Here is a 24,491-nt window from a genome sequence, read left to right as displayed (position 1 = left end):
TCTCCCTGACCTTTGGCAGGAAATTTCCTGGCTTTTATGAGTGTCGGATGACGTTGACATATAAGTAAGGAATAAATAACGGTGAATATTTATATATGAGAACATTTATTTTATAGAAACAAATAATAAGCAATTGCTCATACGTACATTCCACTTACCACCCATAAAAATCTGAGCAACGTTCCATACTGTGATCATTAATGGTTGGCTAAGCTGAAATTGGTATATAATTACTGTTAGAAAAAATATATTTTATAAAATTTCCCTGACTATCCCTAATTTCCAGTCTTTTCCCTGAGTTTTCCTGACCTGCACCATTTTCCCTGACTTCCCTAACCAGTAGGAACCCTGTCCAATGTTCCCTCCATTGTACGGTCTAAAACTACAAAGACAGCAGTCAGTGGTCCCATCGCACATTACTGCCATTTCTTACCCCAAGAAGGGTTTCCCTGGCTACCTAATTAAAACGCTCCTCTCCATCCAGTTGCGATGGTGAAAGCTAATGCGCAACATGTTCTCTGTAGCCGTGCACCCAAAATGCACCGTTCATGCCACGTTCTACCGTTTCGTCAGCGGAAAACTAGCGCTTTTAAATTAATGAAAACATATTTTTAAAATTTCGCGTTATATCGCGTATTATTAGAAATTTCGCGCAAAACTGACAATTTCGCGTTTTATCACGCAACGGAAACCAATGAAAATGCACATAAAATATCATAAAACGTCAAGAAACTGAAAGCTATTTAATTCTGACGCATTTCGTTTTATCACGCATTGCGAAAAACTCATGCCTCTAATTATATCCTATTTAATGGAAATAATAACATTAACTTCCGATGTTTAGAACAAGAGAAGTTAGTTACCGCCATTAAACAGTAACACTAACTACGCCAGATTATCAAAACTGGAAAAAAGAACTACGAGAAAGGGTTGGTTGCATTTGTTTGGCTTTCTTAGAAAATCAATATTTAATTCAAAACATAAAACCGTTATATATATATGTAAATAAACACATTCTTGACCTTATCTCTGTATTGAAGACATCTAAATTATTCGCATATTCGGTATACCCATTCTTCGGGTATAGGTTGGTTACGGAAAATATAAATTGAAATTGTAGAAATTAAGGTATCTTACACGAATAAAATTAGTCGTTACTGCTAACTTATTTGAAGTTTAAGTTACCTTATTGTAATAAATGTGAAAGTGTTTCCAAATTATGTGATCTTTTTGATGCTAAATATTGAACCAAAGATTATGTGTGTTATTTAAATAACAAAATTAACTTTTCTGTATATTATGCCATTTTTTAATTTCCTTGGAAAAATTTCACTTTGATTTTCATAAATCTGACTACTCGCTGAGCAAAACAGTATGTTTATTGTAAAAAGTATTAACGTGTAAGAGTTTCGCCAACTATCCACTTTGGCTTCGTCACACATTATCTAGTGTCTGATGAAGCCCAAATGGATAGTTGGCGAAACTGTTACACGTTAATATTTTTTTTTTTTTTTTAACAATAAACGTATTGTTTTGCTCAGTGAGTAGTTTAGATCAGATTTAAGCCTTAAAAGTAAAATTTGAACAATGGAAAATATTACAGTTGATTTTTATAAAATAAGTCCCCAAGATAGATAGTTTCCTAAGGTTACACTACATACGCTAAAAAGATTGAACCGCATTAACTCAAATCCGGAAGCACTAATCCTAAAGACTAGTCTATCAATCGTTCTATTAAGTTTTAAAGTGAGGGAAAATATTTCTTAATTAAGAAGAAATTTAATATAGAAGTAAACACAAGCAATATTAAAAAAAATGAAATGAAATCTTTGAGTTTTACGTCCCACGGTTATGCCGGTTAGGCTAAAGGAGACGGTGAGGATGAGTAATGAAGGAAATGGTGGAATGAAGAAAGTGGGAGGAAACGGGAGAACCCCGAGAAAACCCACGCACACGGTGTTTGTCCACCACAAGGTTCACTTGGCGGGGGCTGGGATCGAACCCGGGACCCCAAGTACCAGAGGTGAACGCTCTACCACTGAGCCACCGCGGCCCTCTAGCAATATTAAAGAAGTGAAAGATAGTCATTATAAGTATGTTCATATGATGTATTCGAAAGCTGTTCAATTATTCTGGTTTGAGCTCTTGATATCTACAAGAATGATTCTCTTTAAGTTCTATTGTCTTTGCATAAACTATCAGAATGATCTAATAAATGTGTTTGTATAAGACTGCATGAATAATGTGACTATTAAAAAAATATATGTGTGTCATGAATTCTATATTTTTATTCTCTTGTAAAAATGGAAATTGTGATACATACCAAATATCTTGTCCATGGAATTGTTGGAGGGCAACGTACAATTGAAGATGTTAAATCTTCTTTTCAATCGTGGAGGTATATCGTTTCTGCCACCGCCAGGATGTATCATCGCTGCAACGAACTGAATATCAACTATCGTTAGAAAGTCTCCAGGCTTATCAAGGGAATAAAATCCTCCTTGTTCCATTAGTTGACGAACAATTTCATTTGTTACTTGATCACCCCATTCGTTAATAACGGGCATGTTAATATCGTCAATAAAAATAGACATTGATCTTCCACCTGGCGGCCCATACGTTGTACCAACTCGTTTATCAACATAGCTCTCGATCGTTCTCTGAGAAAAAGAAAGAGTAGAAATGTATGAAACATCACAAACATATGAGACAAAGATATTTCATATCAAAATTTAATGTACATACATTATTTAACTTAACTCATTAAAAACCTTGTTCATTTTCAATTATTTAACTTACTGACTTATTTCACTTATGTGAGCTATTAAAACTGGCACTAAAACCCAAGAAGAACTATTTGCTATCCAGATACCCACGAGATTATAGTGCAAAATTACGAAACTTTCGTGTATAAAACGTTATATGTGTTTGAATTATTTATAAATACATATATGTTTATAAATTTCTCACAATTTATTTGCCTACGATAATAATAATAATAAAATGCAACGATTTACCTTACTGTAAGAGCTAGACAATATAGAGTCTGTCAAAAAATTTACACCTAATTTCGGTAGTATCTACGCATTGTCTTCAAAGTTGAACTATAATTACAACAAGTAGTACGGTGTTTTCTCAACAGATTATACTCTCATGACTGTACCATGTCACATTGACGTATGGTAATGAAACAAAATGGCCGATATAAGTGACATTTAAGGAACGGAAATTCATTTAAAAGTGGTATTTCAGATTTTAAAACATCGCTGAAATTTAAAGTCAGCGAAGAGGTGAATTTTATTTCTCTACACGCTTCAAAATTACCTGCTTTGTGGCAAGTTTAATACCCATGGTACCATTTGTGATGGAATAAGGAAAGATTCGAAAACTTCGTATAGGTACACAAGCAACTGCTCGTCGTTGTTACATGTGTCTGGCCGTTAACAAAAACCATGTGGAGCACTTTCAGCAACTTTACAGGTGCTGAAAATTATACTGATTTTGTTGTAACATGTATTAAAATTGTCATGTATAATTAAGCTTAGCATTAACAAACTGGATAGATCTTTCTTTCATTAAAGTGTATGTATACTAAGTGTATTAAAGTATGTATGTGTTTCTATCTATCTATCTATCTATCTATCTATCTCTCTCTCTCTCTCTCTCTCTCTCTCTCTCTCTCTATATATATATATATATATATATATATATATATATATATATATATATATATATATATATATATATATTAACAAAACTGCATTTTATCTATCGATCATATCATGAAAAGTATAATATAATCTTTATATCTATCCTTGTATTTCAATATATGGGTCAAACAAAATGCTGCGACCCTCTTGTGAATTCTCTCTTGTGAATTTTCATTTTCATATTTTATCATACTCTAGGTGTTTCAAAAGTAAGAAAAGGGAGTTGAAAACAAGCATTACAGTAGTACCAATAAAGGGAGTTACTGACCCATTCCTTTATTTTATATCTCACTATTGTTTATTCATGATAATTTTTACTGAACAAAATTATTAATATTTCAAATACTGGATGAAAGAAATTTTTTTGCTCCTCAACCTTCTCTAAAGTTACCTATTCTAACAGTTAGATCTAATTACTAGTTATCTGTTGTCAGTTATTAGGATACAAAATACGAATAATACATTAGTTATTACTATTTTTTGGTGTTGATTTAATCTCAACATGTCGAGAGTGTTTTAGTAAAGGATATTGAGTAGAAGTAAAAAGTATAAATTCGTTGTAAAATTTAAGAAAGGAACGGTAGCAAATCCTGTCATTTCGAGACTGCGGAAAAGTGTGTGCGTGTTTAGTGTTGTAAATGCTAGCCATGTTAATTATCTGGCTAACATTTACTCACTCACATTTTTAAAAATAAGAGTATAGTTTCGTGGCGGAAATATTATGCAAGGGATACATATGTGCAGAAGTGAGTAAAGTCAGATTGTAATTGACCGTGTTGTGGCCGTAACGTAATGTAATACTAATATAAATAACGACGAGTGAGAGATTCTAGATGTTAAATGTCTTGGCCCAACACCAATGACGATTTATAATTATATTGATAAATGACCCCATGTTATTTTATTTGAGTATAGTCCACGGTTAAAGTAAGTGCGTGCGTAATGATGAGTGCGTGTGATAGTTCGGCGTGTTGCAATGACTGTATTTGCGGCTGACGAAACTGAACAATTTAGTGCGTGTTGGGAACGGAAAGTTATTGGGGTTGGATTAGATTAGGAGTTGCAGTAAAGGAAAGTTAGACTTTAGATAGAAACCAACAGCATAATAGTGAACTTTCGTAACGACACAGCTGCTTATTGTTCAAATATAGTGTCAAAGTAGTTTTTCATCAGTATATATACTTCATGAGTCTTCAAAATTACAGTATATGGATTATTATTATTATTATTATTATTATTATTATTATTATTATTATTATTATTATTATTATTATTATTATTATTATTATTATATTATTATTATTATTATTATTATTATTATTATTATTATTATTATTATTATTATTATTATTATTTTGCGCTACTATGTTGTTTATGCACAATTGAATGTATAGTATTTCATTGATACAGATAGTATTTTCAACTAAAACTGTTTCATAAAAGTTATAACCTATACTTACTGCCGAACGGCAAGGAAACATTTTACCCCTTAAGTCCAGTGGTCGAACTGAGGCGGTATGCGGTGGTATGCCATACGGCCTCTGGTTTATCAGTGATGAAGGCGTACCGTCTCTGGTTTTTCAGTGATTAGAACATACCATCACTGGAAAGTAGATGCTAAGTATCTCTAATAAATCCATTATTATACACAGTAATTGACGATTAACTTTGCACTAAAAGGATTTTATTTCTTATGTAGAAATAATTTCTGAGTTGACAACACCGACATTTTCGTTATCCTTTTCCTACCTTTTGTTTTTAAAATGTGGCGTCTTCAAAGAAGTTCACCTAGTTTATATTTTGATATACCATATTGAATTGTTTCTTTGTTGTGTATGTATGTGTGTGCCTTCTTGCCTTAATGCACATAAATGTCGTGTTTTGAGCACGGGTGGATTTACGGGTTGTCTGATGTGGGGGAGAGAACCCTCTGGGGGTTTGGAATATACCAGTGGGGGGACCAGGAGTTCTCCCTCAGAAAATTGTTAATATCCTCATTCGGATTTTGAGCATTTTCTTGTATCATTCTGTAAAATACAAAATAAAGGGATATTTCTTATATTTTTTTAGAAAGATGTTGGCAGGCGACCAAAGTCTCTCCATATCCCCCCCCCCCCGTTACTACAGAGAAGCTCTCCAGTGGTTTTCAGTCATTATGTAAATAGAAATGCAATACCCTCGCTGTATTTTAGCATTTAGATAGCAGGAATGTCGAGTCAAAATCGTAATAAAACATACCACCTCTGCTTGTTTTCCACTTCGAACGCTGCTTAAGTCCAAACATTATTTCAAGTGGTTGACTTGCATTATGTGTGTCTGTCGTGCAGTAGACAACGTGTTGTATGTGTGTGTTGGTTTGGTAGGATGCAATTTTCTGTTGTTGTCTGCGATTTCGTTTTCGTACTTTCGGAATATATTAAGTGCAAGGAGAAAATCGATAGAGACGTTCAAACTTTTATTATTGACTTCCCACTACTAGAAGATAACACGTCACTCCCTTGGCATATATTTCCTCTTACATTCTAGAAACGCGGCGCATGTCTTTGTGAGCTCATTTTGAGATTTTTGCAGTTTTTCTTTCCCAAAATGTCGGAATTTTGGATTTATTATTATTATTTTTCCTTATTATTTTCTTGGATTAGATTCAGTGCTTTACTATTTTCCTGTCTTCTACGAACATTTAAGACTACCACGATTTGTTTTAAAGAATATTTGAAAATTAAGCAGGCAAACCACCCCTCCGATGTAGTTGGCCGTAACCGACATGGACGTATCTGGCAGATTATAGCGACTAGGGAGGGGGAAACATAAGAGTGGCACCTAGGGCATTTTCCCTTAGTTTTCCATGCTAGGACACAGCAATTCCAGCGATCATGTCGGGACATTTCAATCTCTCCGATATTTGGGGGCGGTATTCTTTCGGAGTTTATGAAGTAGTTTGGATATTCAGCGAATTTTTAAACGCGTGTTTTTGTTCGCGTGGGAAACTAACAATGTCCATTTCTTACTTCTTCTTCATACCCTAAAACTTATGCACCTTTTGAGGATTAACGAGGGCTACGAATTGGGAAATTATCTAAATTTATGCTAGCAATATTTTTGGGATAAGGGAAAAATATATATTTGGCATTTAAAAAAAAGTTCCAAAGATTTTTTTTTAAAAGAACGACTCGCAGTTTTCGTTTACTTTCAACTAACTAACTAACTTCGCCTCAATTTCATTCGAATCCTTACTCTTTCTTGTTCTACCTATCTCTTTATTTTAATATCCCCCTCCATTTTACCCAAACATGTTAATTTACCGACATAAAAGTTTGAGCGTCAATTCGTAGTGGTCGTTAACATCTTTCTAGCTGCTTGTATGTTGGTTCGTAGTGTACACAGATTATATATACTCAATGACTACTTCTCGGGCCTATCTGGTACCTTCTTCTGTCGTATTTTTGGATTGTAGCGAGTTGGGTTATTCAGAGGCAAATTAAAATTTCAATATACGTGATTTTTTTCTTCTTTTTTACCTTTCCGGTTTCCTGCGATGTAACTTAACTGACATCATATTTTCTCGTTGAACTGAGTGCAAATACCCATTCTGTATAGGAAGAATCACCATATACATCTTGATTTTGTTACCTCTCGTCATATTTGTTACAGATGGTAATACATTTGAGTGTATTTAGAGAAAACTATTTATCTTACAAATACTGTATTCTTCATTTTATGGTTTACTCAGTTACCTATTAATGAAATAGCCTTGTTTTAATAATTCTGTTCACCCGAAGTCATGTTTTAAGATATATAACAAAATAAAACTTCCTAGCACCGAAGGGTATTCTATATAAATATGTCATGTGTAGTGGGGACCGTAATGTGTGAAAAAGGGTTGAAAAGTAAAACTGAAATGTGATATGTTATATGATCACAGGGAATTTAAAGTATAATGTTACGATGAAACATATATAATTAATCATTACGAAATGTTTGAAATAAGTAAAGAAATGTAAAGTTAGCCCTGTATTTTCGGATTTTATATGATTTTCGTCGAGTTCCTACCTACCAGTAGATTATTCGAATTGCCATTCGGGGTTCTAGCCATATTTTGTTTGAGTTTTATATATATGAAGAGACATAGTTATGCATCAACTTCTCAGTGAAACAGTGATTTCAAAATCAGTGGTGGCAAGTAATACAGTAAAAGTTTAAACCAAACACCCAGGAATACCAAATTATATCTTTTCAACTTAGTGAAATCAAAGTTAAGAAGCTGTCCCAATATATATATCTTAATCTAAGAAGTCTTTGCGGTTGTTAAGTGGAAGTACTAAAATCTTAGTTCATGAAGGTATAATTGATCAAGACATATCTCCACAAGCATCATCAATTTATAAACAATCAAATCACCATGCATTTTTCTAGAAATGTTTATCAATTCATAGACTACAATCGGCCACTTGAAAGTGCCTCATAATGACTAAATGTGCTATTCCCAGATGAGAGTTATGATTTCTGTGTGGAAATCTATTTTTCTTTAGTTATGATACGTATAAATAAGTAAACTGATACAGTTCCTTTAAGCAGATCAGTTGGAGCGCTGATCAGAAGCAGTGAAATTTATATATATATTTATGAAAGTATGCTGTGTAATCTCAGTGAAATTTTAAACTACAATCTAATCGAGATAGGACTCAATATATATTTTATCAAACGATTTAAGATTTAATTGGATGTGAGCGAAGAGTCTCAAAGTTCTAATTAATTCTAGTTTCTTCAAGGATTTTGTTTTATTATTATTATTATTATTATTATTATTATTATTATTATTATTATTATTATTATTATTATTATTATTATTATTATTATTATTATTATTATTGTTTCGCTAATTTAAAACTTTCTTTCAAGTATCTTAAAGAACGTAGTTCACTATTGGACGCTTTATTACCAACCATCCTTCGTATAGTATCGATTGTAATGTTACACTATCAATGCAGCTATTAATGCAGCTATTAAAACTTCACATACTCGAAAGCTATGAAACTTCCTAAAATGTGTAATATATGTATGCATACTAATTGCACTTATGTTTAATAATACCGATGTGTTAGATACTTCATTAACCTTAAATGTAATACCATTTTCTTGAAACTAATTAATTAAATCTGTTTTGTAAATGAAAAAAAAATAATAAATCTTACTTTTGAAATGTATTATATTCTGTTATACAGATATTTTTTTCTTTCTTTCAATCTCTTTCTATATGTCCAAATGAACATTTCATTTATTAAAATGTTTAGTGGAATTGAGTTATTTGATTCAACATATATTAGTAGTGGATAGTACCTGACCTTTGACTTTAGTGTTTAGTATAATTGAGGAATATGTAATAAGATAGTCGTGGTGTGATACTAGTAATATATGACAATTCAACATAATTACTTTAAACTTGGAATTCCATAAAGATCATATTCAATGTGTGTAGCTGAATCCTGAGATATATTTACACTCTTGCGATCGTTATAACAATAAACCGTCATAAATATCAACATATAACAGAGTTACCATCGGAAGCCTAGTGAATAAAACATGAGATTGTGCATTATTATGACAAAAGGAAATAATGAATATGGTAATTTAAGTTAACAGTACCATTTTATTAGGAATTTAGTACTCAAATATGATTAGTACATTCATATAAATTCTCAATTTACCAAGAAGGGTCCCGATCCATATTCAATTATTTGGCATAATTGAATATGAATCGGCCTAACATCAGACTACTGCTAACTTCGAATTTCTATTACTACAAGCTAACAATAGGATAAAGTTACCTTAGAAAAGGTAATTTCGTATAATTCTTTTGATTGAAAACGGCTCGTCCTCATTACACGGTCATGTAACTAAAATAAAATAGAATGTAATTCGAGAAGTCCATTGCCTTTAAAACTTAAATACTTTTTCATGAATCACTTAAATCCGTTAGGCTTATTACAATTGCCTTGGCGACCAACTAAACAAATTATAACCAGAATGTATGAGGAGTGACGTGATGGCATGTTTCAAGGTCTAATGGTCGATATTGGTTTCTCGAAAAAAATCTCCTAACATAAAATAATTATCAAAATAAGAATTCTGACAAAATGTAAATCCAATTACAATGTAAGCTATATGAAATAAAAGAATAAAAAATATATTTAAAAAATTAAAATAGAAGTCGTAAAAAGGCTGACAAAAACTTAAAAAGCCTAAGAGAAATTTAACTATTTCAATTGCACAAATAAATACAAGAATATGCTTACCAAACACAGAGTTATAACCCAAAATTTAATTAATGTTGTTAGGTAGTCCTGAACGTTCTCTGAGATCTGATTATTCTGGACGATATCTTCTTTACAATACTAATAGTAGATGGCACGCACTAAATAGAAGTGGCCCAATAACGATATCTCAGATTTGCAAGAGGGGGGAGGGGGGCTGTTTCAAAGGAATTGCAGCAGGGAAGAGAAGAGTCTGCTCTGTAGTTGAGTTGTGTGAATGCTATTTGCACTTTGGTTATGGAGAATTAAATAAAAGCGTATAAAGTGAGAATGTTCGATACGTAAATTCGCCACAATCACTTTCTCGGAGACTACTACACGATGTCTCCCATTTGTCCAAAATTTGTTTTACACGATGGAACTTATTTTCGTTGACCTGGCACCAATTCGCTTGCCAGTAAGAATGAATCTCTTGAACGAAATAGTTACAGAAATCGAAACAAGGAAGAGAGTGCTCTAGTGCAACACCTACCAGTGTGGCATTCTTAGCTACTATACCGGCACACTTTTTTTCTCTGAATCCCGACATGTCTAGGCACTCATCATATGACGACAAAGCACTGTTGTAACTGATGGCATCTCAGAATAATGTCTTGCACGAGGATGTGCTTACTAAAGACGTTCTAAATTTTCAATTTATTTTTATTATGCATTTATAAGTTCTTCTCTGAAGATCTTACTTTCAGACATTGACCGGGTTTGCACTCGAGGCAAACACATCTGCACAGGAATAAACAAGCGTTATCCACTAAAGGTACAGTGTGTAATAAATTCAGTGATATTGTCGGCATTGTTACGTTACATGAGACTATGTAATCCAAGAACTTTCAATAATTAAAGATCAGCTTCTATCATGAAAACATGTCTACTCATATTAAATACTGCTGAACAAAATAAAACATATTCCATGAAAGACTATAATCAGTGAGACGGCTTAACTGAAAGTTCTTATCTTCTAACTCAATTATCTGAAATTTCGTCAACACTGAAGAGTATGTATTTCCACCAAATATCGAATCTGGAACCACAACCATCAGTATCAACTGCACTAAGCAATACGGAAGACATATCAAGCAGTACTAACAGCGTAAAAACATGTAAAAAAAAATAACCCAAAAATAAATTGATTCAGACTTGAATCTCATTGCAGGATTTAATATGTTAAACGACTTTCTTACCTGGTACATTTCTGGTGTTGTAGCAGAGGAGAAGTTAACAAACTTTTTTAAGTGTAATTCGGGATCATATCGGTCCAGTGACGCCTTAATCATTATAGTTTTTGCAGTACCTTGTTCCCCTATGAGCAATACTGCTTTATGTTGTTTAGCTATTGTGTCTATTAAAAATGCCGTTCTTACATTGTCAACATTTGGCACCAAAATCGTAGCAAATTCTAATATGGAATCGCTAGGATACACAAATTCTTCTACTCTATTTGACCAATGTTCCCACTCTCCTTGATCATCAACCACAAATTCAAATATTGTTTCATCTCCTTGTAGTTTAGGCCAACTTAATTTGGATTCATGTGTGAGAACAAATTCCTCCAGTCTGGCTCTATCATCAAGCTCTAGTACACATCCTAAACTCCACATTAATGCAAATAAGAACAGATGCTCTAAATGTTCAGGGGGTAATGTACCTGTGAAAATAAAAGGTAATATTGGTGAATGGGTTTCAGGTAATATTTATTATAGTATAATTATTGAGAAATAGCCTACGTATATGCTATTTTCTCTTTCTCAGTTTATTCCCGATCTAAATCTCGGTAATCTATTAAATATCAGAATGAATTAGTTTCTCGTAAAGATACTTTACATTAATTAAGATACTAATTAATGGAGATACTGGCGACGATGCTATTTGTCTCTATCACGAAAGGCCAATAGCTAACACATGCGATTTATAAAAGAACTTCCAAAATAAAGACAATGAACAAAATTATGAGTTCTAAAAATAGATAAAAAGACGTAAAAGTTCTTGATCAAATATAGAATAAAACAAAATGCATAACTGTAACACAGGTCCTAAAAAGCTAAAATAATAATGAAAAGAAAATAACTAAAAGCAAAATAATTATAAATAGAAATAATGATAATAAAACAAAACAAATAAAGACAAGACAGGAATCTCAGAGAACGTTAACTTGTTTAATTGCACGAAGAAAAGTGAAAATACGGGCTCTGAAAACAGTGATATCCACCAAAGTTTGAGTAATATTGTTAGACAGACCTCGGACACTCTAAAGAATATGCCAAATATTCAGCGAGATGATACATTCTTCACATCAAAACAATTGACGTCATACACTAATGCCAGCCCTCTCTGTTGGTCTAGTGGGACTTCATGATTGGCTGTTGCCGGGAGTACACGTTGGTAGTTAAAGGAGCAGTTCGACTTAGAAATGCATTTTTTACAATTTATTTCCATTTGTAGAGCTGAAAATTCTGAAAGAAATGGTGTTTGTTTGATAGCGATACGTTCAGTCGTTAGCGAGTAACAGAGGAAGAAAGATTTTGTGATGACGTCATAGGTGGGCAAGGAGCGAGAGCAGGCTTACACACTACACAGTGTCAAGCATTTCGTTTGTGAGAGGTGTGGTGGCACGTTCTAAGCGCGGTTTCCTTTTCCAGAACTGATTGCAAAGACTTACAAATATCATCTACATGTCAAAATTATATCTGATGGTGGGCTGTACAAACGTTTTTATAATATTATAAAACGTATCCTATAAAGCATGAGTTCAGCGTTTCAAAAAAAAAAAAAAAAAAAAAGTAAATAGATGGCGGACGAGATTGCTGCAACACCTAAGTACCTTTTCTTTAAGCATTCTTCCGATTCCCAAACACAAGTATGTTCATTTTCATGTTTTGTTGCAATTTTTAACGCTGACCCTATAATTTTGTGATTCAAGGTATGTACAGGAGCGCAACATATGAGGCAAAAATGAAATAACATCTGTAAAGTTTGCCAGAATACGAAAAGCACTTCACCGGTTAAATTTCTTTTATTCTCATAGTTGTCCGCGGAACAACTCTCATCACCCGTTTCATCATCATTGTCACATGATACAGAGAAATTAAACGATGAATCAATGTCTTGAGGAACAGTCATCGTTACTGATTCCTTCTACAAGCCGGTATATTTCACTCCCTAATTCACATTGTATAGCTTATTTCTAAAGCAGTATCTTCAGAATCATGAGTGGCATCGTCTCTATTATCCTCTAATGCCTCGTCTTGACTACAACCGTCAATTGCGTCTTGTACGATATTTGTACGTTGGTAACTGGACATAGATCGATGCTTGTTCAATGCCTCGGATTTTAAACCTTTCAATAATATACTTGGAACAGCATTCTTTCTCAGTTTGTGAGCTCCTTCGTGGCTAAGCGGTTAGCGTATGCGCCTTTGGCGTGGGAGACCCGGGTTCGATTCCCGGCGGGAGCTCATGTGGTTTGGATTCCACGTTTATCAGTAGGTCCACGTCTCATATAGCCTCGCTGCTGAACGGGACGTTAAACTCAAACTCAACTCAACTCTTTCTCAGTTTGCGTGTAAATAATTCTCCTGGCATTAGCCAGAAGTGGGTCTAGACGGTAAAAACTCGGGGGGGGGGGGAGTCAGAACACAGACTATGATATGTATATCATGTTTACGAAAAACTTTCAAAAATATCTAAATAATAGCTTAAATCAATTTTATCACTCAAAAACTGGGGGCCTAGGCCCCCGGCCCCAGCCTAGATCCGCCACTGGCATTAACTTTTCCTTCAGTAAATTTGACTTCTCGAAGGCAGGCTCTTCAAGATGTTTGAAACACGAGTGATTTTATTTGGTACATTTTTTTTCCATCGATTTTCTTGAGCCATAATTTATATCGATCTGGTGATTTCTCACGACTTAGAAACGTAAGAAAAGCTACTTTACGTCCAACTAACAAAAACTTCCCTCAAAAATTCAACACAGAGCAAGACTGCTAACAAATCAAAAACACAATCCATTAAATCCAATGCACTATTAAAGGTTTATCAGCTGCGTACAAGGGAGTGGTTGCTGACTCACATTGAGTTTCCCGCGTATCCCACCAGTGACGTCACCATTTACGATTCATCAAAAACAAATGTCTGTAGAAACTGAACGAGACGGCCTATCAACATATAAAAATACGGGTTTCTTATTTTTTGATACTCTTTCTATTGCACCAAACTTGTTTTTAACTCGAACTGCTCCTTTAAGCTTCGGAAGCAGTGAAAAATTGGTTGTTGTTTCGGCTTCTGTTTGATACAGTGTTTTAACTGAACAGGACCTTATAGGTTATTTTTCAGTACTTGTGGTTCCAGTGCTTGTAGTAAAATGCAAGAGCTACGTAAGAATAGTTTAAAATTTAGTATTGATAAAACCAACCGCACGATACGCCCGAGCTGAGTTTAATTATGCACATGATTATGTGCACACTTTTCTGATATATTTTCGGACATAGAAGCTTTACAGCTCCATTCCACAACGAACAATATTATATGTTCTTTCAACTCAAAAGATTTACAAATACGACGAATTATAGCTAAGGCTCCAGATAAACTGGCTTTTACATATTTTGACCAGTCTATCAGTGATGTGTATATTACGAACACACAAATTAATCTTACGAGAATAAAGTCATGGACCTGTCATTTAATTTCCTCAACTTGCAAATGTCTCAGTTGTTAAGTAATTATGGTGAAATTAAAAGTGTTGATTTCAAAATCTCGGAAACTCGTATTTACGTATTTATGGTGATGACAGGATCTTTTTGATGACGTTGGATAAACATTCCTACGCGCTTATCTTTCTACACTATCAAAGGTAATATGTCCTACCCTGGACAGTTAGAAACTTGTCATGCTTGCGGCTCCAACATATTATTTCCACATATAATCATCGGCGATGCCCGGCCCGCAAAATGTGTTTGGAAGGGGACACCTCCGTCATGACAGATCTGTGTGAAGTTACAAAACATATAGGCCGAAGTTAAAAGCGACCTGTACCCTATACGTCATCTGTTAATAGGCCTAGTTTGGATGATATGTCTTGAAAAGCTCCAACACCCCCAGAAACTGAATTTCCTCAATTGACATCAACTAGATAATCGACTTCTACGTTATCAGTTGTACGGCCCTCAGTTTCCATTCATTTGGATGAGAGGGTGATACTCACCCTTGAGGCTCCCGCAGGTACACACCCATATCTCTTGCTTTATATGTATGCAACATTCGTATTTCACGAGCCAGCGACGGCGTCCCTGGTAAATATGGTGTGTTCAAAGATTTAGTGTTGATCCAGCATCATCAGCTGACCACTGATGTATTTAGGAATAACTTTAACAGTTTTTTGCCTGTTATCAGTAAAACACGTGAAAAAACGTAAACCTAATACACAAGAAACTGTAAGTAATTTACGAATGGCTGATTTTGTGGAATAGCGACTGTAGCAAGAATTCATTACCTTCATCTCGTCACCACCGGCTGTGTGCTGTCCTTGTGTATTGCTTCATGCTTATTATACACATTATGTGAGACAGGGAAGTTCTTTTAAATTCCTTTTCCTTCTGTATAACCGTTTTGTTTATATATCTACATGGAGCCTCTGTTTTCGTACATACGGCACTTTCAGTGTTTATCTTTTTCTTCTCTGTGTATGGTGTTTCCCTGATTTGTTCCGTGTATGTGTTGTTTTGTGGGCGAGTTTCACTCCTAAGTGTGTATCCAAGACGTTTTCACTGTCTTGTAAAATGCATGTTCATCCCGGGGGTAAGTTTCTTGCGTTTTTTCTAATGCCTACGGGTGTTACGGTAACTCTCGTTCGTACATAACTTTCTTGTTCAAGCAGCCTATCTAATAAAAAGCTATTAGCGCGCTCCATTGCAGTGCACGATGCTGACATCTTTTTTTTTCTAAGAGGTCAATAATCCAGACTTATCTTTTGTCTAATTATACTGTCATTGTCAATAATTTACCCCAGTCATTGTGTACTGCTTTACTTTTGAAACTGAGCCTCGAAGCCACTTATATACAACTTTCCTTTGTGAGCCACTCGATGTATTATTGACGTCATATGTATTTTGCTGTATACTTGTTCTCAAATACAAGTCAGCGTATGTCCAGCGGAGTTTTTATAACAAAGAAGTTATTGAACTGCTACTCATTACACGCTATCCAGTTTTATTTCTTGGAGGTATGCACTGTCTCATGCATCTCCACTCGAGACACGAGTAGTAAATATCATCCATATCCTGCTTTTCAACGTTTCATTACATATTTATGCTTAAAACATGCTTGTCTTAATTTTCCTCAGAACCATAATTTTACGTTCAAATAATCCCGACTAGGTTCGCACTTGGACAGATTATGTCTCCCGATTAGTTTCCTAAGCAGAGTGTTCGATATACAGCTTTACCCAATCTGTTTCACAAATCATGAAGATATTAAGCCGGGTTACACGTTCCGACGTTACTTCCAAAACTGTTCGGTCGCATTCATTCAAAAATTAAATAATCAACTTTTAACCACCGACTACGTTCAGTGTTTATTTATTGATAGTTGGATAGAATGGTCGCACGACCTATATGGTGGTGTCACTATATTAAAACCCTAATTCATTCATTTCTTTCAGGAATGGGGAGATTACATTGTCAAAATTATCGTGAAACGCATGAATTTCTGTACATGCCCTATGTGAAGTGTGCAACCAAACAAGTAGCGTTTCCAATATGGCGTGTTAAGCACCAATTAAAACATGTGCAACATACTCAATCCTAAACTGTTCACGATAGGTGAGAGACTTGACTCTAAACCTTCGTCTTTGTATCATTATGCTGAACGTCTCAATTGTCAACAAAATCAGTTTGTCTCTCATGTCACCACCTCCGGCGTACAAACACTGACTTTTAAAGACGCGATGTACGCGTATTTTTAGGAATATTACACGGCGTTGTATTCAGTTACCGCAGTTGATACAATAATATCTACATCTTTCCTTACCAATAAATCACAGGCTTATCCGAACAAAACCACACCTCTTTAGTTGCGCCCATCACTTTACTCAAAATACTAACGATTCTTTCCCAGGTTAAACGAAGTATGGCTCCGGGGAAAGATGGTATCACATATCACTTTTAAGACCAATGAGTCTCCCAACCTACTATGAAGAGTCTACCTCTGCATGAAGGAGAAAAATTCCCGAAGTATGAGGAAAAGCCTTCCATAATTCTTACTCAAGAACTCTTGATTCATGCCAAAGCCGGCCATCGAGGATGGGATACGATCCCACGCTGAGTGTGAGGGTACTGTGATTAGTCTGTTATGGGGAATGAAGATGGCCGGCTTTTGCATGAGTCAAGAGTTCGTGTGAGCAAGAATGAAGTTGGAGTATGCAAGTGGGCTTGTCAGAAGTATCGTGAAGAATATTATTTAGTAGCATGGGAATAAAAATTAGTAAAGTACATTTGAAGTTTGTGTGCATGTACCCGTATCCATAAATAAAGAGTAGCTTAGCTTGGAAGTAGTTATTTTTTTAATAGTAAAAGTCATAGCGGCATAGCAGTAGTCTGTTATGGAGCATGAGGATGGCCAGCTTTGGCATGAGTCAAGAGTTCGTGTGAGCAAGAATGTAATAGTGAATATGTGAAGAATGTCGAAGAGTGTAATAGTGAATAATCTGTGAAGAATGTGGAAGAGTGTAATAGTGAATAATCTGTGAAGAATGTGGTATAGGAAATAGTCTGTGAAGAGTGTGAGGGTACTGTGAATAGTCTGTTATGGGGCATGAGGATGGCCGGCTTTGGCATGAGTCAAGAGTTTGTGTGAGCAAGAATGAAGTTGGAGTATGCAAATGGACTTGTCAGAAGTACTGTGAAGATTATTATTTAGTAGCATGGGGATAAAAATTAGTAAAGTACATTTGAAGTTTGTGTGCGTGTACCCGTATCCGTAAATAAAGAGTAGCTTAGTTTGGAAGTAGTTATTTTTTAATAGTAAAGTCATAGCAGTATAGCAATTGTGCCATGATGGATGAATGTTTCCTTGGTCTGCGTTCAGCAGATATCACAAGATTGGCCCTTCAACTGACAATAAAAATAACATGATGCTAGGCTAACAGTGAAAAGAAAGTGTTTCCTTAAACTTCATCTACAGCTAATTTTCCTCAAACGACAAAACATAGCCCTTGCTACAGTGAAAGGTTTCACGAAAGAAAATGTCGATGCATTTTTCAAACTTTTGAAACCTAAGTTTTAAAAAGTGCAGTTTGACGTATCTATAAAATATTCAACGTTCAAAACCGTAATAACAATTGTTCAGCAAAACGATCCAAAAGTTTTGCTTTCTGTAAAAGGAAAGAAGGTCGTCACGAAAACCGCCTCTAACCATTACATACAATTATTATATACATGAACGCAGTCTATTTATTCTATCTGCAATAATAGTGTTCCCACTAGTGTCGTATCAATTATGAATGATTTGATCACTATGAACGAATCATTGAATCAAATGAATTATGATTCTTTCCACAAATGAATCGATTCTTCTCATGAATGTTATACTTCACACTTAATTGCGTGCCGTGATCGAAATGAATTGTGAATTACAAGCTCCCAGCTTGTGTGAGAGAATTGGTAGTGTGTTTCTGCAGACAACCAACTCCGGCGAGAACCAACTCCGGCCCCGGAGTTGAGTTATCCGACCCGGTATAAAGACTGGCAAACTATATCTCATATATTTACTAGTTACATTATACTAATTACATTAAATACATATACTAATTATATTACTAGAGTCATACTTCGTAATTTACAAAACAATCTTTCTTGCTTTCCTGGTAACAAATGTGTCTACGTAATCACTAAAGTTTAGCTGACGGGCTAGATTAGATTCCATTATAAGAGTTCTCAAGTCAGATAATCTTGGTTGAGTTATTCGATGAGCGAAGGACATTCTTTACTCTTGCATATGCACTAAATGATCTTTCAGTCTCTGCCACAGATACTAGTAGAGTACAAAAGATACGAAGAGCAGTAGTAACATTCGGAAATAATGTTAACTATAGTTTTTGGTCAAGAATTCTGTTGAACAACTGAAATGGTGTCAGAGCAGTACTGAAGTTGGCAGATTGAATCGCTTGTAGATGAACCATTTCATTAATGATATCATCTGATACATCATCGCTGAATAGTTCTAATCAAGGTTGACTGTAACACAACCCAATAAAAAAACTGATTGTTTGAAAATTTCTTCGGGGTTCTTTCTTTCTTGTTTTTCAGCAGCTCCGTGTGCTAAACGTTTCTTGATTATGAGCTTTTCTGGAAAATCTGAAGTCGTTCCTAGATTTCTACTCACAAGTTTACATTATTGCAAAATGTTTTTCTACTTAGTGCGTACTAGTATTAGATCTTCTATCAAACTGGCTATATTGTTAACTTTGACATTCAAAGTAATTTCTCTTGCTTGCAAGACAACGTTCCTGTAGTTGATGGCTGTCAGTATTTTAAACCATATTGATAACATATGTGGTAAGTATACACTCAAATGTGTTTAGGTAACTTTCAATCCCGTTTATGTCATACAGTACAGTTTCAGCACTCAGTTTGAGCTCTTTCAGATCCCTGATACATTTTTTTACTCCCGTAAGATTAATCGCAAATGGCTTCACGCTTGCCAAGCTTGCAGACTAACGTATATCTGACATGCTTTGAAGATAGCATCCAATAGCTTTCTTAATTAAAACCCATCTCTGAGAACTAGAACTGAACATATTATACAACTTTTGAAGTATACCAAAAAAAATTAATAGCTTCAGGACAACTTTCAGCTGCGTCAACACCACAAAGATTTAAGCTATAGTACGCACAAGGAGAGAATAAGACTAGAGGATTTTTCTTGAGAATTCGACTTTGCGCATCCTTGTACTATCCACTTATATTACTTCCATTGTTATAGCCTTCATCTCTGCAGTCACTAAGCGGAATGTTATTCTTTTCTAGGATAACACAAATAAGGTCTGCTACTGCATCTCCAGTTTTCTAGTGACAATCCAAAAAGGCTAGGAAACGTTCTTGGATTGTATATTTCTGTTTCTGTTGTTCATCAATCACCAAACTCAGAAACCGTAAAATGAATACTGTCTGTTCAACATGTGCGGAATCAAGGATTGCATCAACAATTATACTTTCCCCTTGATTAGAATTAAACATAGTGACTTCTAAGTATCGCATACATTTCTAAATTTGCATTTGTGTTTCAGCCATAGTTATAGTGGATTGATTAGGAGTTTAACATTGCTTTGAGTATCGAGATTATATGATACGTGAACTTACAGCTTTAAAGTGGCATCTGCATCATTGAGTCCCCACCGGGACTCAAACTCAGTTTTCCCCTGACAATGGTACGTATGCTAACTATACAGCTACGTCGGACTATGACTGTGAAGTGACCGAATATCTGATACTTAAGTATATGTCTATATTTGTGAAGATCATTTCCAAAAACATTTTGAGCAAACACTTGTTCCAAGATATTTTCGCACTTCCCGAATCTGAAACGAGATAAAATGTGTCAAGAAAAGGTTTTCCCGCACATTTTATCTAGTTTCAGATAGAAGGAAGGGCGAAAAAATCTTGGAACAAGCACTACCTTAATTTTTGCTCAAAATGGATTTGACATGTTTTGGAAATTACCTTCACATTTGGAGACAAAAATGAAGACCGACTTTTGTCAATTTTCGAGTATTGATACACTGCAATGTCTAGTTTAATAATCATTGATATTTGGCGTACAATAATTGATTATATGTAAGTAATTCCATAAAAGAAAAAAATACACAAAAAGTGGAAGCTGAAAAATTATACCCTAATATCGGTTTCAAATATCAAATGAGAAAATATAATAGAAATTAATACTTGTAGTGTGAAGTAAGGTGGTAAAAACATAGTTTTATCAGTTATATTGTAGTTGCAAGCATACAAACTAATATATAGATATTCCAAATATTGCTAGATAGAGCTATAGTAGTTGTATAAAAAACGAAAAAGAAATAAAAGTTTTATATTTAGAAGGTCATGGTGATTGAGATAGAGTGGTTTACTGCCACGTATTAACTTGACCGCCAAAGACAACTGTGGTCTGTCCGCCTATTTATTGGATCATCACCATTTGGTCTGTAGTATGCTCAGTTCTGGACTCCAGTTCCAATCCTCGTGCACGAAGTGCACCTTCAAGGTTTGCCCCTCGACCTTTATTCCCATAGGCAATCCTCTACGTATACTCAAATAAGGAAAGTGAGATACACCCACTCGCAGCCAGACTGAAGTCCTCAGTGCCTACCTCATTATCTTACTGGTCAAGTATGTTCTGCTAGTCGAGTCAGGTCCTTCCATGCTCTGCAGATATGGCGTCCGATCGTTAAGGCAAGCTCACCTCCCGCTAGTGCGAACACCAGCTACCGAATCTCATGCTTCGATCATAACTCAGCGAAGTCCAAACCAAATCCGGGAACCTCAGATGAACCCAGTGGGGCTTGATCATTACCGGCTCTGCCTATCTCTATCGTTCAATGGCCACCGTCTTCCGTGTGGAGATACCGCAAACACTTTGAGAAACTCCCGTATCTCATTCCAGATTCAATGATATGTCAAGTCACCATTTGGGTTTGAAACCAGCGTCTTATCCTCCTGAGATTTCTCCTTTCCACTGAAACCAGATACCATCGCCAGATTCCTGGGATTAGCACCATTCTCCATTCGTCGTTTAGTCTTCCTGCAGGCAGTAAATTGCCCTTCCCCTAAATAGAATCGTCCACGCAATATGGGACTTCTTCTAATTACGGTAGAAGCACATCGTACATTACCAGAACGAAGGACCAATGTAGACTACCTACCAAGACATGGTGATTTGGGGATTCGCCAAAGCTTCATTCCCTGGTAGGGTCGTCCAAGCAATACGGGATTTCCTCTCTTTTACGTGTTGAGACACAAGGTACACGTTATAGATATGCTACCTCCTGAAACCATGATCGTGTAAGCTACCAATTGGAAAGGATCACCCCACCTTTTCTCGGTAGGTAGGGTCTTCCAAGCAATACGGGAATTCCTCTAGTTGCGACAGTTATATTTCGTACATTACTGGGTGTAGACTGTCTACCTTTAAACATAATCATTTGGAAGCAACGGCTACCCCAGTAATGTCTTGGGCTCTGCCCAGTAAATCTAACAGAAACGTGCGACGAAAGATAGCTTCGACTACCTCTCTTACTTTTCAAGTGCAAGAGTTTGTTAGGAAATAAATCATATGTTGGACCCAATAAGATGCAAGACAAGCTGTTTCACGCTTGGGGAAGTACCCTCCCGGCAGGGCGTCGGATCACACCGGCTGTCCCTCTTTCATACGTGTTGGGAAACCATGTAGTTGTATCTTCTGAATCCAAGGGTACAACCTAGTGGTCCATTTCGGAGGATGGGTATGATCTCTCTTCTACCAGTAAGGACGACAGTACACATACGTGTTCCATCTACCTTGATGAGTCCGTGACGATGTAGCACGTACCCTTCCATATCCAATGGCACAGATTAATCGCCATTTGGAGATACGGCCGAAGCCTTCACTCCCCTGTGAGTTGTTGTACAGCTATTTCCCACTACTCACAGGAGCAGCAGTCAACGGCTGGACATTATGAGAATTACGTGTTTCCACACACTTCCCGATTTCCGATCTCCTTCCCCAATGTTAGATTGCCACAATATATGCAGTGCAGAGAGGGTTGCAAAGGGTTACTCTCCTTTTCTCAGTACGAGCTTGGGACTAGTCATAGTAGTTATACGGAAACCGAAAAAGTACTTCGAGGGCTAATTTTAGCAGTGAGTTATACAAAGGACACATGTAAAATTTCGATTTTTCGCCCTTCATTCCAACACAGAATTAATGACTCCATCAAATGCACTTAGTACAGCAGATTCATGCCTCACCAATTTCATCAAACCAGTAAAGTTGATTATAATATAAACATTTCTCAACTGTGTTGTCCTCTTCATCAGTAGATACTAGGTAGAACGATTTAGAAGACTCATCAAAAAGTAGGTTATATTCAATTGATGATCTATGTTTTGTAGAAGACTGGATCCCCATAAATTGACTTTGTGGCATAGACCTTTCCTTGGATTGGATGCTCCTCTTTTTGACAAACGTGTTATCCATATTTCTTTAGACTGTGGGTTGTTGGAATGGCTTCCTATTTGCGAAATTTCGCTTATATGGAGAAGAAATAAACGTTGAATATAATGTAGTATTTTGAGTTGATTATTAAAATTGACCTCTTTGGCTAGAATAGTTGAAAGTGATGCAAATGGTTTTATCCAATGTACGTACAGTATCTTAATAAAATAGATAAGTGCTCATCAAGAATATGTTGTTGAGACTAACTACGAAATCGTATTACGTTTAATTGAGCAACACTGTGAGTACTTCACGTCCTAAGATAGTGAGGAGCAAGCAACAGGAAAGTGTATTTTTAAATTAATCTGTTTCTAGCAACGTGATTTCCTTCCTTCGTTCTCCCTGTGGTATTTGAGTGGTATCATTGAGATTTTCTTTTCAAAATAGGCCCCTTAAACCAAAACTAGATAACTATTAAGCATTTAACAATTCTATACAAATTATGCAGTAGTGAAAGAATGCATAACATAATCGTTTATTGTGATTACTTACTTCCGTCGTCCTTTTGAGGAATAAGACCCTCCAGCAAATCTGAAGCTTGTCTTATGTACATGCTTTCCAATAGAGTCATTTTAGGGCTTAATTTAGTCCTTACAAAATTAAGTAAATCACCAAATATTTTATCAAATAAGCCCAAAAGTACATCTGCCTCTGCTTTCGGTCTTGTTTTTCCCCATGCCTATGCGAAAATAAAGAACAATATTACATTGCATTAATACTCAAAAAGCAGTTACACTCGTTTAAATGATAAGTAATAATGTTATATTTCTGTTCTTAAAAAAATATTAAGAATACTTGTAGTATATTAGTTACCTATCGGATTTTCAAAATTTTCAAGTAAAAGAAAGCGCCGAATTTTGCATGTGAGAAAATATTTCAAGTACTTAATGGTTTGATAAGATGCATTTTCGGTAATAAACTACTAATTTTGAACTCACTTAAGCAACCGTTTTATTGAGAAACGGAGTGGCAGGAAATGCTTTTTAGGAGTAAAAATGTTATAGAAGCGTGTTAATTTAGAAAGTAGAAAAGAATTAGTATGTTTAAAAATAAACAATAAAGCATTCTTGACCTATTAGCAAACGTGGCACAGGGAAGCATAATTTGACCTTTTCTGTCTCTGGTATGCATTAATGATTTACCTGATTACTTATTAGAAAAAATGAAAAATGAAATGAAACTTTTGAGTTTTACGTCCCACGGTTATGCCGGTTAGGCTAAAGGAGACGGTGAT

General features: G+C 35.4%; 1 protein-coding gene across 1 annotated transcript in view; it reads right to left on the bottom strand.

Annotated features, from left to right (window-relative positions):
* Window positions 1-24,491, bottom strand: part of kl-3 (dynein heavy chain 8, axonemal kl-3) — a 555,080-nt gene that overhangs the window by 239,431 nt on the left and 291,158 nt on the right. Inside the window, exons 36-38 of the mRNA XM_081731423.1 lie at window positions 23,750-23,936; window positions 11,200-11,663; window positions 2,324-2,660 (exon numbers count right to left, since the gene is read on the bottom strand). Of these exons, the coding sequence (XP_081587549.1) occupies window positions 2,324-2,660; window positions 11,200-11,663; window positions 23,750-23,936 (988 nt within the window). The remainder of the gene's footprint in view (window positions 1-2,323; window positions 2,661-11,199; window positions 11,664-23,749; window positions 23,937-24,491) is intronic.

This window comes from Thermobia domestica, chromosome 11 (assembly GCF_964235325.1).
Source record: "Thermobia domestica chromosome 11, izTheDome1.hap1.1, whole genome shotgun sequence".
Lineage (NCBI taxonomy): Eukaryota > Metazoa > Arthropoda > Insecta > Zygentoma > Lepismatidae > Thermobia > Thermobia domestica.
Note: the sequence above shows the minus strand (reverse complement) of the source record. Positions and strands in the feature narration are given on the sequence as shown.